Source organism: Pseudorca crassidens, chromosome 19 (assembly GCF_039906515.1).
Source record: "Pseudorca crassidens isolate mPseCra1 chromosome 19, mPseCra1.hap1, whole genome shotgun sequence".
NCBI lineage: Eukaryota > Metazoa > Chordata > Mammalia > Artiodactyla > Delphinidae > Pseudorca > Pseudorca crassidens.
Window position 1 is genome coordinate 46,231,286 of NC_090314.1, and position 18,682 is coordinate 46,249,967.

The 18,682-nt window shown below is 52.2% G+C and overlaps 1 protein-coding gene across 9 annotated transcripts in view; it reads right to left on the reverse strand.

Annotated features, from left to right (window-relative positions):
- Positions 1–5,567: 5,567 nt before the first annotated feature.
- MPP2 (MAGUK p55 scaffold protein 2) overlaps positions 5,568–18,682 on the reverse strand; it is a 29,835-nt gene continuing 16,720 nt past the window's right edge. For 8 of the 9 annotated variants that reach the window (XM_067716169.1, XM_067716167.1, XM_067716163.1 and 5 more), the window contains 10 exons: positions 17,191–17,343; positions 16,932–17,081; positions 16,353–16,580; positions 15,439–15,570; positions 15,239–15,344; positions 15,089–15,157; positions 14,708–14,869; positions 13,886–14,088; positions 13,429–13,557; positions 9,637–12,153 (listed from right to left, as the gene is read on the reverse strand). In XM_067716169.1, the coding sequence (XP_067572270.1) occupies positions 11,977–12,153; positions 13,429–13,557; positions 13,886–14,088; positions 14,708–14,869; positions 15,089–15,157; positions 15,239–15,344; positions 15,439–15,570; positions 16,353–16,580; positions 16,932–17,081; positions 17,191–17,343 (1,509 nt within the window). In that variant the 3' untranslated portion in view covers positions 9,637–11,976. Of the gene's footprint in view, positions 5,864–9,636; positions 12,154–13,428; positions 13,558–13,885; positions 14,089–14,707; positions 14,870–15,088; positions 15,158–15,238; positions 15,345–15,438; positions 15,571–16,352; positions 16,581–16,931; positions 17,082–17,190; positions 17,344–18,682 lie in introns of those variants that run through there. The other variant, XM_067716170.1, reaches the window with a different exon arrangement.

Here is an 18,682-nt window from a genome sequence, read left to right on the forward strand (position 1 = left end):
TTTCAGATTGGTATGCTTCAGTTTATTTCAGTTCTCTCTCACTAGATATTTAATTTGTCTCTATTTCTGTTATAAATAACAGCATGGTGAATCTAGGCACACAGCTTTGCCCGCATCTGGAGATTTCTTTCAGAAGGATGTGCATATGTGGAAGTGTCAGAGGGTGTGAACGGTTCTGAAGTTACTGATACCCATTGCTAAACAGCTTTGAGAAATGGCAGTACCAGTTTCACCCCCACCAGGTCCTAGCAGTCGGCATTTCTCAAAGTCCTCACCAGCCTCTGCACCCATCCCAGTGGGTGTGGGAGGAGAAACCACCCGTAAGGCCTATGGAATGGGGGCCTAGGGGGCTGGGCAAGGTGGAGCCGGTCTGAAGATGCAAGGGAAACTCACCAGAAGGTGGCAGCCAGTTCCCCGGGGGATGAAGTAGTGAGCACTTTTTACCTTCTCTGAGTGGAAAGGGAGACCCGAGTCTGAGCTCTAGGGACTCTGCCCAGGATCTGGGCACAGTGTGTGCCCAGATGTTGGGGGAAGTAGGAATTAGCAAGTTTCAGGTGGTCTCAGCTCCAAAGCAGGCTTCGCCCATGAGAAATCCCTCAGCTGGAGGCTGGTGAGAACAGGGGCTTCTCAGAAGGGAAAGAAACTTCCTGTCCTCTCAGCCTGTCACCTACAGCAGCCAGAGCTTTTGGGGGACCAGGAATGCTCAGCTGGGTCATCCCAGTCCCACCCCTTGCCTGATTTCAGACCATGTGCCTGCTAAAGAGATCTATGTCTTTTGTGAAGCAGAGCTCTCTCCAAGGCAGCCCAGGACTGGCATCCACTGGATTCCAAGTTTCCGTGGCTTTATTAGATACTCAAGCATCCTTCACAGACCCTGGCACACTTGTCCTAGCTCCCAGTGCTGCCACGGTGCTGGCCCAGCGCCACCCTCCTGGGCAGGGGAAGAAGTCTACTCCCTCGCCAGCTGCCACTCTGCAGTCCCCCATCTTGATACACCTTGGTTTTGTATTTGTACACCCACACCTTCAGCTCTGTGATCTCGTGTACCTATGAGAGGCCCTTGAACAAAAGAATTGTAATAAGCCGCCGCTCGCCCATCCCAAGAGCAAGGGTTTCCAGCCTGGGGACTTGCTGAGAGGTAAAAACTAGGGGAACATCAGCATTGCTAAAGTTCTGTTTTGCCAAATTGGGATATTAGCTATAATAAACTACCCTCTATCCTCCCATTAGTTTCTTTTAAAGAAATATTTTAACACCAAAGAGAGTGTCGATGGGAAAATGAATGTTTTAAGATAGTCCTTCCCTAATCGACCCCTAGACAAAGAATTGGATGTTATGATCCTAATCCACTGAGGCCTATTGAAGAGAGATTTTCTACAATCTTTTGGTTACAAAAGGGGAAGAGTGGGGAAGGGATAAATTAGGAGTTTGGGATTAACAGATATGCACTACTACATAGAAAAGAGTTAAACAAGGACCTACCATAGAGCACAAGGAACTATATTCAGTATCTTGAAATAACCTAGAATGGAAAAGAAACTGAAAAAGAATATATATGTGTGTGTGTGTGTGTGTGTGTTTCATAGAGACCCTTTACCAGGTTGAGAAATTTCCCTTTTAGTCCTAGTTTACTGAGCTTTTTAAAATCAGAAATTGATGTTGATTTTATCAATGATTTTTCAACAACTATTGAGATGATTATATGTTTTTTCTTTTTTAGTCTGCAAATATGACTCTATTCTTTGATTTTCTAACATTAAGCCAACCAGGGATTAATTTGACTTGGTCAGTACTGGTATGTAGTTTTCTTTTCTTGTTAAGTTCTCTGCCTGGTTTTGGTACCAGGGTAAGCTGAGAAGTGATCCCTCCTCTTCAATTTTCTGGAAGAGTTTGTGTAGAATTGGTAATATTTCTTTTTCATATGTTTGGTAGACTTCGTCAGTGAAGGCATCTGGGCCTAGAATTTTCTTTGTAGGAAGGTACAAACTAGACATTATTGTTAATTGCTATTTTACACAGACAATGTTTACTTAGATCCTTACATTTCAGATTTTCTTTTTAAAAAGTCATGTTAGTGGTAAAGTCTGTCAGTTTTTATCTGAAAAGCTCTACTTCATAAAAATTCTTGAAAGAAAAAAAAAATTCTTGAAAGAGTTTTGCTGGGTATACAATTCTAGGTTTACAGCCATTCTCTCTCAGCATTTTGGAAATACTATTATTTTGTCTTTTAGCTATAAGTGTTGTTGTTGAGAAGTCTGCTGACAGACTGAGTGATGTGATAGTTTTTCTCAGACTGCTTTCTACTTGTACTGGTGTTCTGCAGTTTTACTCCTGACCATGAGTAAATTTTTCTTGTTTGGTGTAAATCCTTACATCTGTGGATTCATGCCTTTCATCATTTCTGGAAAATTCTCTTCAAATATTTATCTATACTCCATTCTTTTTAATGTCTCCATTGACCAGGATAACATTTTTTTAGACCTTATCTTTATAACTGCCATATCTCTTACCCTCTCTTTCATATTTCCCTTCTCCTTATCTCTGTTCTTCATTCTATATAATTTCTTCAGCTCTATCTTCTAGTTTAGTACTCCTTAAACTTGAAAATGCCTATTAATTACCAAGGAATCTTGTTAAACTGCAAATCTGATGCAGTAGTTCTGGATGGGGCCTGAGAGCTGCGTTTCTAACAAGCTCCCAGGCTGATGATGCTGCGAATCCAAGGACCATACTTAGGGGAGCAACTTTCTGGTTCATTCATCTCTTTTCAGTTGTGTTTGATTTGCTGTTAACCCCCTCCAATTCGTTTTTGTTTTAAGCATTGTATTTTTATTTCTACAAGTTCTGGATGGTTCTCCTTCAAAACTAACTGTTCATTCTAATGTCTTCTTGCTTGTTAATTTTTGTAATGCCATCTTTTATTTCATTAAACATTTACACGCACATGGTTAGTTTACATGTTGTGCCTAATATCAGAAGTCCTTGGACATATAAATATGTTGTTGTTTATGTTGACTATTGCTCATGGTGGTCTGTTTCTCTGAATTTTGTGATCTCTTGTTGTGAGCTCATGTTTGGATGAATCTATGGAAAATCTGGGGGCTGAAATTGAGGATACCTTCCTCCAGAAACGAGTTGCATTTGCTTCTGTCAGGACGGGTCCAGGATAAAGATACCAACTTGGAACCAGGTCCCTAACTTACCAGAATCTCAGGTTATCTTACCGTGACCCTGGCTTTATGTTTAACTTACCAACTAAGATGCTAATATTGGCATTTTCCTTTAGGACAACTCCACCTTTCCTGTCCACTCACCATGCCTAAGAGGGCTGTTTTCTTTTGTTTTGTGACATCTTTGAGATTTCCCTTCCCACAAGCCCAGCAATGCAATAAAAAAAAATGTTTCACATAGGATCTCATTGTTTAAGAGCACAAGGTACCTTGTTCACTCTGTCTGCACTAAAACCCTGACTCCCATTTTCCAGGCACCATGTAAGGCCCTTAGATTTTTATGTAACTCTAGGGAAGGGAAGAAGCCTTCCAAAACAGGATTGAGATATCATTTCTTTCCACTCTGGTGAGCAGGCACTCAGGGAAAGATTTTATTCAAGTTAGAAAAATAATGGGGTGTTTCTTATACCGGCATGTGACGAAATAAAATTCACAGTCACCACATCAGAATAAAGGGTAATCCTTAAAATTATATATATTCAGCTTAATTATAAACTATCCTCCTGTACTTAATTTTCTCACTTGATACAGATGAAATGGTCCACAGACCAACACTTGGGTACCAGTACTACACAGTATAAAGGCAGGTTTATGAGAAACTGCAGAGAGAGGAAGATCTGTTTCTGGAAGGAAAACCAAGCCCTGAAAAAAATGGGTGGAAACAGCCTTAAACACTTAGATAATTTCTGAAATTGTCAGGCACTGTGCCAAGACTTGCAAACACGAAATAAGAGAGGATACAAATAGAAACATCCGGATGCTGCACTTTCTCCTCCTTAGGTGGGGATGGTGGTCAGAGGTGCACACTCATGCCTCACACCTGGCACATCTGGTTCCCACAGTGCACTGTGGCTCCAGCATGGCCTTTTTCCAGGATATTTGGCTGCTCCCATGAGCTGGACTCCCACCAACTGAAAGATGTCCTTGGTTAAGTGGGTTCAATGAACGCTCTTAACCGTCAGCTCCATCTTCTGGCAACTCTCCATACACTCTTCCTCAGGCTCAGTCTCACTTCCCAATAGCTTTTCTTCTTGATTCCTCAGCCTAAAATAATTTTCTAACTCACTCACGCCAAGAGTCCTGAAAATGTCTATCAATCTGTTATTCAGAACGATTACAGTCACTATTGAAATTAACAAGTGGATCGAACCATCCCTCTAGTTGACGGGACCCCTCCCAGGTGTGGGGCTGTAGCTGGGAGTGTTTGTCTGTGTGTGTTTAAAGTTTGTCTCATTTGGGCCAAATTTACCTTTATCCTTTTGTGTTGTCCCAGAAAGCTCATACTTTAAGTTCTTTCTAGATCCTTCATCATGAATTTATGCTGACGTTTGACTAAGCTAGTGGTGATACAGGGAATGAAGCCTCTGTTCCTAACCGGTTTCAGGGTTCAGAACTTACACACACATGGTCCACTTCCTCCATGTAAAATGACATGACACTGCATCTTATAAATCCCTTTCCTGTTCAGAAATTCAGAGGCCGTTGCCCAACTCATAACTTTTTAAGGGAAGAAAAGGTCAACATGTCAGCTGATAGTATTCATTTGTTCGAAGAAATGGTTTTTGGTTGATATAATTGTACTAAGCCTTGTGCCAAAGGACAAGAAAGCTTGGCCTCTGCCCTCTAGGAACTCCTGGTTATGGAGGGCGGGAAGCCACATAAACAATGACCACAGTGTCCCGAGGGGGTCCATGGGGTTCTTGGAGAGTCACATGGAAAGTGAACAGCAGGCACATGCGACTGTGGATTTGGGTCGTGGAAAATCTCTAAGAAGTCCATCCAGGTGGAGATATGTCTCATGAGCAGTTGAAAATAGGGTTTGGGAGTCTTAATGTGTACAAGGTAACAGACGCTGTGGACCCACCGGCCCAGGAGTCCGTGTAGCAGAGAAGAAACAAGAGCTAAAGGCAGCATAACATTTCAGAGGTTGGCTTCTTATATTCTTGTTTCCTCCCAGTCTTGTGTCCCTCTTTAGAGAACACAGCTTTATTTTCTGCATTAAGTACAGTAGATGAGGACACACCTTAGCCCCCCAGTAGGCAAAAAAAGGGGGAGTATTCTAATCTGGAAAGTCTGAGTATCTTAAGTCTGGCCCTAAGCCAAGGTAGCACGACAGACTAAGGGGAGTGGGGGGATGCTCCCTTCCTAACTTGGAAATTTGTAAACGGAAGGTAGTGGGGAATTAGGTGATCTGTGCTTTAAGCAAAAACCCCACGACCACCACCTCCCCTCACACGTGTGCACACACACTCATAGGCAGGATTCTAGAGTAGAAAAAGAAATTCAATATCAAAAATATTACCAAAATACCAATTCCTTTTCAGTGTGCAACAAGCATTTATTCATCCACTTAGCAAACATCCCCGTATGTTTGAGAATTCGTTCCGGCATCAGCACCTCTTGGAAATGCTTTTTGATGCTCCCACGGACTGACCGAGGAGCCATTTCTTGGTGCTGCCGTAACAGCTTCTCATTACAGAGTCCTGATCAGGACCCTCTTCCTACCTGCTCCCGTAAACTCTGGGCCTCTGGATGTAGGGACCCCGCCTTGTTCAAAGGTGCTCAGTAGATAATTGTTGAATGAATACAGTAGTCCCCACTTATCGGCGCTTTCAGTTACCCATGGGCAACGGCTGTCCAAAAATATTAAATGGAAAACTTCAGAAATAAACAACTTGTAAGTTTCAAATTGTGTGCCTTTTTTTTTTTTTTTTTTTTTTTTTTTTTTCGGTACGCGGGCCTCTCACTGTTGTGGCCTCTCGCGTTGCGGGGCACAGGCTCCGGACGCGCAGGCTCAGTGGCCATGGCTCACAGGCCCAGCCGCTCTGCGGCATGTGGTATCTTCCCGGACCTGGGCACGAACCTGTGTCCCCGGCATCGGCAGGCGGACTCTCAACCACTGCGCCACCAGGGAAGCCCCCGTGCCATTTTTTTAAAAAAATAAATTTATTTAATTTTGGCTGAATTGGGTCTTCATTGCTGTGCCCGTGCTTTCTTTAGTTGCGGCGAACGGGGCTACTCTTTGTGGCGGTGCATGGGCTCTAGGCACACGGGCTTCAGTAGTTGTGTCACACTGGCTTAGTTGCTCTGCAGCATGTGGGAACTTCCCGGACCAGGGCTCGAACCCGTGTCCCCTGCATTGGCAGGCAGATTCTTAACCGCTGCGCCACCAGGGAAGTCCCCAAATTGTGTGCCATTTTGAGTAGAGTGATGAAACCTCTCACTGTCCCACTCTGTCTTGCCCAGGACACGCATCATTCCTTTGTCCAGCGTATTTCACCTGATAGTCACTTAGTAGCCCTCTAAGTTAGATCGACTGTCTTGCTACCACAGCGCTTTGCGTTCAAGTAACTTTTATTTTACTCAAAATCGCCCCAAAGCACCAGAGAAGTGATGCTGGCAATTCGGATCTGCCACAGAGAAGCCGTAACGTGCTTCCTATAAGGGAAAAGGTGAAAGTGCTCAACTGCAAAAGGAAAGAAAGGGAATTCCCTGGTGGTCCAATGGTTAGAACTCCGAGCTTTCGCTGCTGAGGGCCCCGTTCCATCCCTGGTCAGGGAACTAAGATCCCACAAGCCACACGGCCAAAAAACAACAAAAAAAAAAAACAAAAAAAAAAAAAAAGGAAAGAAAAACATCAAACGGTCTAAGAACAAATCTATCCAGGAGACTGTGAAGAAGGAAAAACATTTGTGCCAGCTTTGCTGTCACACTTCAAACTGCAAAAGTTACAGCCACAGGGACTTCCCTGGTGGTGCAGTGGTTGAGAATCCGCCTGCCAATGCAGGGGACACGGGTTCGAGCTCTGGTCTGATCCCACATGCCGCGGAGCAACTAAGCCAGTGCGCCACGACTACTGAGCCTGTTCTCTAGAGCCTGAGAGCCACAACTACTGAGCCCGCATGCCACAACTACTGAGGCCCTCGCTCCTGGAGCTCGTGCTCCGCAGCAAGAGAAGCCACGACAATGAGAAGCCCGCGCGCCGCAATGAACAGTAACCCCTGCTCACCGCAACTAGAGAAAGCCCGTGAGCAGCAACGAAGACCCAATGCAGCCAAAAATATAAATAAATTTATTTTAAAAATAATAAATAAAAAAAGAGAGTAATTGAAAACTTTCCTTACTAGATAGTAAAACAGAAGTTTCTAAAGAATTAAAACTCTGATCATGGCAATTAGGCTAGATAAACAGATCAATGGAACAAGCTAGACGGCCCTCCTTACCAGCTGGCATGGCCTGCACTTGTCTCTCCCAGAACTCTGTGGTCCCCACCAAACCCAGCCCAGAGGAAGCCGGGCCAGTGAGCTTGTCTAAAGGTGATGCTCTCAACCCCCTGGGTCTCTTGAGGAGCTGAGTCTGGGGATGGAAAGGGAGCCCACGCGATCCCTCGTGGTTCCCTTTCTTAGCCCATGTTTCTCCTCCAACAGTGCCTCCTTCCCCAAGCACGACCCTACCCCCATTTCTAATCAATCCCCCTCCATCTCTGGAAGGCAGCATGTCAGGGAAGCCCGGCTGGGAGCCGAGAGTCCAAGAGCCTGGTTCCAGCTCTGCCGACAATTTTCTGTGTGACATTAGGCAAAGCCCTTGCCCCTCCAGGCCAGTCTTCCCAGCTATAGTGTGATAAGAATCCTTTCTGCCCTACTAACCACATGCTACCGTGCCAAGAGGGAAAAAGGATTTTAAAAAAAAACGGGCAGAGTTCCTTTTAGAAATGTAACTGCCTGTATTAGGAAAAACTGATGCCAGTTTGGGACTAAAAGGAAATTCCCCACACTACAAAGTGATGTCCAAAATAGAGAGGCAGTGGTTGGCACACTTGGCTACACGTTAGAATCATCTGGGGAGCTTTTATTTATTTATTTATTTAATGTGGGTTTTTTTGGCTGTGTTGGGTCTCCGTTGCTGCGCACGGGCTTCCTCTTGTTGCAGCGAGTTGGGCTGCTCCTGGTTGCCGTGCGTGGGCTTCTCTTTGCGGTGGCTTCTCTTATTGCGGAGCACGGGCATGGGCTTCGGTAGTTGTGGCACGTGGGCTCAGAAGTTGTGGCTCGCGGGCTCTAGAGTGCAGGCTCAGTAGTTGTGGTGCACAGGCTTAGTTGCTCCACAGTATGTGGGATCTTCCCGGACCAGGACTCAAATCCATGTCCTGGTTAGATCCTGTTTCCTCTTCTGGAGCACCAAGAAAGACTACATTTCCCAGCTTCACTTGCAGTAATCCAGGGCCCTGTGACTAGGGAGACTGGATCCCTGAATCACTTGCAAGGAGTGCCACCCAATCTCCATCAGTCGTGTTGTGAGAAAGAAATGAATAGTAAAGTTATTCGGTTGCTGAGATGTTATTCGTTGTTCAGTGGCTAAGCTCTCAGCCTTTCCTGAACTTCGGATTTAATTGTGCTGGATTGGGGTCCAGGCAATTGTATTTTTTAACCCCACAGGCAATTTTAATGTGAGACCAGGGTTGAGAACCACTGGATTAGGACAGAATTACAAGTGTGGGGTTGCTAGGTATAGTAAAGAAATACTGAGTTTCCAGGGGTGCCCCAGGAGATGGGGAGAAAGTTGTCCAGAAATGAGAGAAAAAAGCAGGAGAGCGCCCAGAAACATGGAGGGAAGCAGGGGGACCCAAGAAGAAAAAGTTGGCCAGGAAAACATTCTATGTGCTGGGAATGGTCAAGGGACATTTCAGAATTGGGGTGTTTAATATTCGGGTCTAAATTCTCATCAGGGCTGTCAGGTGGGTGATATAAACCCCTATGCCTGCCTCCAAGTCACCAGTCAAATTAGCTCCACACTCGTCCCTGTGTGAACGGATGCTTGGGGGGGAAGTCAAAGGAAAGGGGGCCCGTTCCACACCTGGTCATCACAGGGAGAAGGGAACAGCCAAAGCCCCCTCTTGAGAATCCTCAGTAAGCATTCTGGGCTCCCCTGAGGAACTCAGGTGGGAAGGAAGGCTGACCCCTCAACCACACACCCACAGTGACATCGGGGTGACATTTCAACCAGCTCTCTACAACCCTTGTTGTTAAGCACCTAGAATCAATCCTAGCATTAGTCCTGGGAGAGGCCGTGACACTTTACAGAGGATGAACTTGAGGGCCAGAGAAGCAGAGGAACCTGCCTAAGGCCACACAGCAAGTTCCAGGTGAAGCTGAGTGGATCAGCCATGGGGTCCCTGAGTCCCCTGGCCCCCGTGGATGCTCAGACTCCTCGATACAAGCATTTACCAAGAGCATCTTCTGGGGGTGGGGAGCGTGGAGTGGCGAGACGGGAAATTTCAGAAGACATCACAGAACGCAAGACATGTCACTCCAGCTTCCATTCCAGAATCATCTATGCTGTGCTCCCCACCCTCAACCTTTCCCAAAGCCATCCACCCGACCCCAGTGAAAGACAAACAGAGCCCAGAAGCTTTGCTTTCACATTTAATCAAAGGAAAAGAAAGCCAATCAGAGAGAAAGCTCCAGAACTGGATGGCTGAGAGAGGGGACAGGAGAAGCACAGCTGGGCTGGGACTGAGTGTGGACGGGGCGGCAGGGTCCCATAATCCTGAGGTTCCTCAATACAAGCGTCCACAGTGGGAAGAGGGAGGCTGGAGCCTGAGGGCTAACGCGGTGGGCACACACATCCATTCCAACCCAGTACGGGTCCCCGGAGTACAGCTAAGGCAGGGGAGGTAGAATGCTGTTCAGAGAGGAATAAAGACGGGAAGGGAGGGGCCCAACCCACAGGCATCACCAGAAGTGAAGGTGCCAGACAGTAACTGGAGCTTCACCCTCAAGGGCCATGTGCCAATCCTTCAGCAAGGTGCCCAGCCGCACCTCCCATCAGAGAATGGTCTTCTAATCAGAGTGCTTTGGAGGCTAACCAAGGGGGAGGGGGTAGCTGTCTCTATTCCCAAGTCTCCTGGGTGACGTGGGTATGAACAAAGAACCCCATGGCCCTGGGCCAGCGCGAGAACACCCCATTCTCCTCCCACTCCCAGTCCCCTTGGGTTGAGGGTGAGGGTGAAGCAAGAGAGAGCTGAATTGAGGATAAATTAAAAGAACACTGACTAAAGGGAAAAGAGGAACATAAAGCTGACTGCATAGTGGAGGCAGAGCTATGCAAATGAGATGGAAGCGGACTTGACCTTTACATCTCATTTGCATATCCTAGGCAAATGCAAATGAGATCCCTAATATAATAAATATACTTCTGACTTTGTAATAAATATTCTGTTTCTTCTCCCTCCCCTTCCCTAGGAAATGGGCACACAGTGGTTCAGGGGCCAGCGTGGCTGACACTGCAGCGAAGACTGATTAGACAGAAGAACTGGGGAGCACAAAGGCTGGGGGTGGGGTCATGGGGGGTCCCCTACAAGGACAGGTTCACCCCAGGAGGGGCCACAGGGACGTCTGGGGAAGGCAAGGACAGCAGACTTTTTAAAAAAGGGATTCTCCTATTTTACACAGCTGCCCGCCTCAAGGACTGGAGGGTGGCATTTAGGGTCGGGGGACAACAGGAGAGTGGAGGGAGACATCTGGGGAAGGCCGAGCCTCTGGAATCTGGGATAAGGGTCTCATAAGAAATGGGGGGCTGATGGGGAGCCCGGAAACGGGGCCCCAAAGAGTGACCTCCAAAGCTCAACAACCCTTTGCTTCCCCTCTCCAAAAACTCAGCCTGACACACACGCCAGTGGCAGAACACAGACCAAGCACTGCAGCCTGAGGAACCATAAGCTGTGGCGACTCCAGGGTGGATGACGCCCCGTGGAGGTGTGCGGGGAGTCTGCTGGGGTGCAAACATCCTCCAAGGCCATGCCCCGTGGCCCAGCCCTCCCCTTTCCCCAGCCCCCAGGCCGCCTTCATGTGAGTGGGCACCTGGACCCGGCCACAGAGACCAAAATGGACACTGACCACGGACAGGGAGCCCAGACACGTCCCCACCACGGGCCACGGAGGGCTGGGAGCTTCCCGTCAGGCTCCTCGTCACAGGGCTCGGCCTCCAGCCCACCCCTGCCTGGGCTGAGCCCGCAGCCCCTGCCGCCCTTGCCCTGCGGGGAGCAGAGCTGGCCTGTCAGGGGCACATCGGAGAAGTCTGTGGAGAGACTTCGGCAGTGAAAAGCTGTGCGTGAGGGAAGGACGGGAGCCAGCCCCTTTCCGAGGGGGCAGAGAACCGCGCTGCTCCCTGGTGCGGCAACTGGCTGGTGCTTCGGCTCCTCCAGCCTTCGGGATGGTACCAGGCTGGCACCGCACCTGGGCTTGCCTAGCTGCCAGGGGGCCACGTAGCCCCCTGGCCACAGGGAACCAGCCTAAGGCCTGCCCCTAGGCTGCAGGGGCGAGAAGTAGGAGCAGCCCAGGAGTGGGGTCAGGGTGGCCAGTCCAGAGGAGAAAAACTGACTGGCGAGAGGGGTGGGGGCAGCGTACCTACTGACCACCTGGTCCCAAAGCAGCTTTTCTCTTCTCTGGACTGAGCATTATGGAGGCGACTCCGACACTCCGGGGCACGGCTCGGCCCTCAGCGAGGGACATCTGGTGGCCAATGAACGTCGGGAGTGGGTAGCACCTGGGCACAGACGTGCCCCACGAACACCCACCTCCCTGGCAGTGCACGCCTCCTGCGCTGAAGCCAGACTTAGGGCCATGACCCAGGGAGAGCCAGAGCGCCGGGAACGGGAGCTGAGGATCATGGCTGGGGCTCACGGTTGGGAAGGGGACGGATTCAGGGTTCTGGGTCCCAACCCAGAGGGCCGAGGTCCAGGAGAACAGGCTCAGTACACCCAGCTGACGGGCACCCACTGGGGCTCCGTGCGCAGCTTCTCCAGGGCGGCCTGGAGTTCACGGAAGGTCCTCTCCAGGTTCCTATTGACCAGACTGAGGTCGAAGTAATGCCCGTAGCCCCTCTGGATACGGCTGCTCTCCTCCACTGTCCGTCTCAGGTCCGCCTCCTGCCAGCACAAGGGGACCTCCCGCCCATCAGTATCCGCCTGGCACCCCCAGCGTCAGGGGTCCCACAGCCTGCCCCGTCTAGCCCCCTCCCCAAAGCCCAAAGTACCAACCATGGCAGGCACAGACCCCCTGGCTGGGGAGGCAGCAGCCCCTCCCTGCATGCCCCAAGGCAGCTCTCCTGTGACCGTGGACAGACAGATGGGTGGTGGGAAGGGAGGAAGGAAATAACCTTTAGGAAGCGCCAAGCACTGCACTAAACACTTGGCGACCAGCGTAATCTTCGCTACAGCTCTGCAAGCGGGACTAATTATTCTCATCTACAACAGAGAAAACTGACGTACAAAGAGGCCACACAGCCAGCCAATGGCTGAACGGGGTCTGCCTGACTCCAAAGCCAGCGCCCCCTTCAGTCTGACTAGGCCCCCGTACCTAGACAGCCTGAAGGCAATTGCCACGCCTGGTCCTAGGGCTGCCCACAATGGCCCGAGGCAACCCCTCTCCAGACACAGCCCAAGCTGGACCGGCAAGGGTGGGAAGGGAACTTGAATACTGACTTACTGAAGCCGAGGCAGGAGCTCTAGGACTGACCCAGCTGTGTCCCGGGGGCTCCAGTAGGCTCTGTTTGTGGCCAGAGCCGGCTGCAGCAGTGGGGAGCCCAGCCCGGACCTTTCTCCTGGGTCTGAGCCCCTGACCGGGGCCTGAGAGCTGCAGTACCATAAGTGGCCAGCAGAGGGACCCCTGAGTTCAGAGCTCTGCAAACCCTACACCTGCTGGGGAAGGCTGTTCCAAGGGGTCCCTGGCGGGAGAAGGGTGCCCTGAAGTCCTGCAACACCTGCCTTGAAGCCTCTCCTCCCTGCACTGCGTCCTCCCTGATGCTAACTGGTCCCTCCAGGCAGCCTTCCAGCCTCTGGCCTCCTCCCTCCCTTCAGCCTTACCCCCAGCTGTAAACAGCCCACCTCTGCCCACAAATCGCCCACCGGCCCTCTGGGCTCCCCTGGAGCCCTGTTCCCACAGAATGGACCGAGCAGGGGGCTTGGCAGAAGCTCCCGTGCCCCGGGCCAGCTGTGTCCCTGACTCTACACTTCACTTCCTCGCTCAGACCTCCATTCCCACACCTATAAAGTGGCATTCACGAGTCTAACCTCAGTGGTACCTCAGGTGGGCGCCTCTCCCCTTCCCAACACCACCTTCTTCTCTTCCTCGGCTCTGGCTGGCCCCCCACACCACCCCAGTCAGCCATTAGACCCCCACCACCACACCTCAGAGGCCCTCACCGTGAGCTGCTTGGTGGACACCCCACTCTCCAGCGCCGTCCGGTTCATGGCTCGCAGGGTCTCAAAGTCAGGGGCCTCAATGAACACCACATAAGGGACAAACTCAGCTGTTCTCAGGACCTTCACTGCCTGCAGAAGAGGAGGGTCAGGAGTTTATCCCCATGTACATCTGGGGTGATGGGGGTGAGAACCGGTACCTGGGAATAGATGAGAATGTGGACCTGGGGCTCTGGGACATGAGTCCTGGGGATGAATGGCAAAATAGCTGGCAGGTGGCTAGGGATGGGGTGACTGGGGGTCCAGGAGGCTGAGAAAGAGGTTCTAGGTGGGCTGGGTCCCTAGCAGTAGTTGAGGGGTTATAGGGGGGTACTTGGAAATATATGGGGTAATACTGGGGGGCAAGCAGAGTACCCAGAGAGGTATTGAGCAGGCTGGGAAGGAGCAGGCCAGGCAGTACCTGGGGGTTGACATCCAGCACACACACCCGGCCGGCAGCGACCACGCCCCGGATGGAGTCGATACGTGTGCCATACAGGTTGCCCTCGTATTCACCATGTTCCAGGTATCGCCCAGCACGGATGTCAGCCTCCATCTCCGCACGGGACACAAAGCTGTAACCCTGGCCTTCCCGTTCTGAGTCCTTGGGCCTCCGGGACGTGTCTAGGGGGAAGGAGGGGCCGAATGGGCACAGGCAGGCCACACCACCTCAGACACACGTGCTCGTGCTCTACCTGCACCAAGCAGCCCTGCTGCCTTCCCGCACACCTTGCCCTCGCCCTCACCATTGGCACCCACAGACTCGAGACGTCCATACTGAGGGGACCTTCAGAAATCACTGTTATAACCCAGTGCTTACAGATGGAGGCTGAAGCCCAGAGAGGGCAATATGCAGCCCAAAGCCACACAGCAAGGCCAAGCAGACCTGGGGTCAGCACTCAGGTTCCTGCCTCTGGTTCTGTCACCAGAAGCCCTCTTTTCCACAAGGCCACACACAGCTCATAGCCCTGTTTCACATGGGTTCCCAGCTGGGCTTTTAGCAAGTGAAACATGAGAGAAGGAAAGGTAAGGCTAGCACCACCCACGTGGCCAATGGTTCCTCGCCCTCCCCAGCCTGCAGTTCCCACATCCACCCACAGAGGGCGCGCACCACACACCTCACACCCAAAGGTATCACTTAACCTGGGGCCTACGCAGATGCCCATTCAGTGGGCCCAGCCTTGGCCCCCAGGGCAGCCCCTGCTCCCTGCCTCCCACCCGGCAGGACCCAGCCCCCACTCACAGGGCACTGTGGTGCCATAGCGATCCGGATCCCACATGATGAGTCTGTTCTTCAGGCTGCGCCGGCCCACACCCTGAGCCCCGATGAGCACCAGGGTTTTCCGGCGGAAGGGGGGCATGCGGGCCACCTCCTCATAAATGAGCAACTCATGGCGGTCAAACTCTGGACAGGGAGATGTCACTGCTCATCAGGTGAAGGGCGTGGGGTTGGGCTCTCAGGGAGGCCAAGGATAAGAGGGCTGGGGCCGAGGGCAGGAGGGAAAGACAGGGCAGAGCTGAGGGACAGGACTGGCAGCATCAGAACCAGGAGATGCACAAGTCATTGGTGGGGGACGGAGGGAGCACTGAAGGAGGATGGGGGAAGGGGGCCCCCAACACCCACCTGCATTCTTGGTGGTCAAATACATCATTCGCTTCTTTTTCTTTCCTGAAATGCTGCCGCACAGGGTCCCTGGCCATAAGGAGATGAGCAAGTGAGGCCAGGCAGGGCCATATCAGGTCCCAGATTAGAGGTCTGGGGGCAGGACTGTACCTGAGGTGGGTGTCAGCTCCAGGTCCCGCTTGACAAAGGCTTTCCGCTTCTCCTCTAGGAGCTGACTGGGGATGAGCCCAGCGCTGCCCCCTTCTACGTGGCACGCCTGAAATGACCGTGGGACAAAGACGTGCCCGAGTAAGCCCTCACTGCCCGCCGACACCATACCTGGAGAGACAGCATGGGTGCCCAGGGCTCACCTGCCACCAGTTGGCGTCGTCCTGGTTTACAATCTGAAGCAGGTCCCCAGCATTGAAGCGCAGGCCGGCTTCCTTGCAGGGGATAAGGCTGTCTCTGGCTGGGTCATAGTCAAAGTGGCATTTCACAAATACCTGGGCCAGGGATTTGGCAAAGGGTCAAGGGAAGAAGCAGGAGAAGGCTGGAGGGGGCGATGCCCATTCCTGTTGCCACCCCTACCCCGAGGGTGGGGGGATGGGAGTGTCACACAGTTCACCTCCTGCCCCCTCCCCTCACAAAGATGAAAGAGACCCTGGCACTGCCCATCTAAAGGCATGATGCCACAGGCCTGCCTGGTCCACCTCCCTGGTACCAGCCTCCCTTTGCATCCAGAACAAAAGGACCCAGAAGGATGGGGATCTGCTCAGGCCTGGGGCCCTGGCCCTACCCATCAGGAAGGTGGGATCACCTGGTAAGGAACACGATCCTGGCACCTGATGCAAGATCCCTCCATCCCCCACACCCTCCCTCGGAGGAGAGGGCTCTGGCAAAAGGCTAGACAGCCAATAGGAGAGGTGAGCAGAGCAGCGAGACCTCCACAATCCACCAACCTGAAGGCATCTGTATAGAACACGTGATAACCCAATTCTGGGCACCCGTGCCTACACGCAGGCACACGGAGGGCTGCGCACGATGCAGGAATTCATTTGTACACTCAGGTACTCCAGGCTTTAGATGCGCGCACATCCCTTACACGTGTGCATGAGTGCCCGAGACTAGGGCGAACGCGTGGCCGCATTCGCCAGATGCCTCTTGCTTTGACTACACTGGCTGGCGAGGAGGGGCTCCCATCAGGAGGCCCGTGACCCTGGCCGCCGGGAAGCTCAGCCACCCCCTGGGCCTTGTGCTGGGCGAGGGGCTTGGAGGAGGGGCCCACCTGGCGGGGCAGATGGGGCTCCTGGTAGCTGGGCAGGATCTTGAGGATAACGCTGCCGCTGGCGTTGCGCAGGAGCTCCTGCAGCGCGCGGGGGTCGCTGCCCACCGGCTGCCCGTTCACCTCCTTGATGATGTCGCCCACGTGCAGTAGGCCTTGCTGAGCCACCATGCCCCCGTGCAGAATGCGTGCGATCACCAACTCGCCACCCTCCACGCGGAATGTCACGCCCTGGGGGACGGAGGGCGGGTATGATGAGGCGCCAACTGCTCCAAGTCAGAATCTTCAAATGGGTCTCTTAAGAGCCCCTCCATTCTACCCTTCTACCCCCGCCCTCACAGCGACCTTCTCTGCCATCTTCTGCCCAAATTCTCTACCTACAGGGGCACCAGTGGACTGAGAGTGGGCAGAATGGAGAGAGTCACAATGTCTGCGGTCTCCTGGGTGTGCTGGCGCCCGACCCTGGGCAGAGCTGATCCCGTCTTCATCTTCAGCCCTCTCCTGACCAGACTTGATCCCCGCCGGTCACTCTCAACCCCCCCCTCCCGAGATTCCACCGCTGGCGCCGCCCAGCGCCCTCACCAGATGCTCTCCAGCCGTCTTGCGGACGCCCACCATGCGCACTGCGTCAGGAGGCACGGGCTGGTTGCTGAACGTGGGGTCCAGGCCAGGGCTGGGGGGCGGTGTCTCATAGGTCTTTGAGGCCACAGAGTCGTGCGTCTCCAGGAGGGACTGGGGAGGCGGGGGGAAGAGGAGGGACCATGGGGCAGAGGTCCCTTCCCACCCCAGTTCTAACTTCCTGCCGGCGCCAGCCCCCCAGCAGCCCGGGAGAGGACCAAACCTGGAAGTGGGGCTCCTGGAGGATGCGGACCAGCTCCGCCGCCGCGCTGCTCCGCTCGGCCAGCCGCGCCAGGTCCCGCAGGATCTCCCGCACCAGCTCTAGGTTGTTGTCCCGCACGGCCTCCAGCTTCGTCTCCTCCAGCCGCTCGTGGGCCTGGGGGCGGGGGCGGGACAGGTGAAACTTGACGCTTCCCCAAGAGCCCTGGGGTACCAAACAGTGCCCCCCCACCAGCTCCCAGGCATCTTCCCACCCCCAAATGCTGACTTTAGACCCCATCCACAGCACTGCTCCTGGTATCAGTCTCAGAGCCTCACTCACTCAGACACAAGCACACTCACACGTGCGCACAGGTGCCTTGCTTTCTCCTTTCTCCCCCAAGACAGTGACTGGGACTCAGTTTAGGGAAGAGAGAATCCAAAGGATAAAATTTCATTTCCATCTCTTGCCACAGAGGACCATTAACATCATCAAACTCCCCAGCCTCCAGAACCCTATAAGCATCTGAGTTCAAGGACAGCTTCTTCCAACCGACATCATGGCTGGGTGGGGTCTTGGACACCCTGTAGCCCAGATTAAGGAAGCCGGGGAAGTGGAGTAGCTTGCCCAAGGTCACAGGGACTCTAACTTGGGTCTCCAAGCCTTGAGCCCAGTGCTCCCAGTGAAGAACGGGACAAGATATCAGTACATGGTAACAGGAGAAGGTCCTGCACCTCCTTGTTGCTCTACTGACTCTGGGCTCCATGACAATGAGCATGGGCTCCATGACAAGGTGCTCTGAAAAGGGAAAAGGAAGCCTTTGCCAGTGACGAGCCCAGCGGGGAGAGTTATATTACGTTAAGTGGGAAGAAAGGAGTCCCATTTCAGGGATATACATGCAGACTTCTTTTTCCCTCTGAATCATCTGAAAGATAGTTGCAGACAAAAAGTACTTCGCCGGGCTTCCCTGGTGGCGCGGTGGTTGAAAGTCCGCCTGCCGATTCAGGGGACAAGGGTTCGTGCCCCGGTCCGGGAAGATCCCACATGCCGCGGAGCGGCTGGGCCCGTGAGCCATGGCCGCTGGGCCTGCGCGTCCGGAGCCTGTGCTCCGCAACGGGAGAGGCCACAACAGTGAGAGGCCCACATACCCCCCCACAAAAAAGTACTTCGCCTCAAAGTACTTCGGCATGAATCTCCTAAGAACAAACAGGAGATCTGCTATATAAACTACAGTGCCATTATCACGCGCAAGAAATTCAGCACTGACACACAATATAGTATTATCTAGAAGACAGTCCATGCCCATGTTCACTGTTGTCTCAAAAACATTCTTTATAGCTTTATTTTTCTGATCTACAATCTAACCAAGATCACGTGTTAAATTTGGTTGTCACATCTTTTTATTCTCCTTTAATCTAGAACAGACTCCAATCAGTCTTTCAGGGCTTTTTTTTTTTTTTTTTTTTTTTCAGGTCAAGCAGTAAATACACATGTGGTTTTGTTAGATATTGACAAA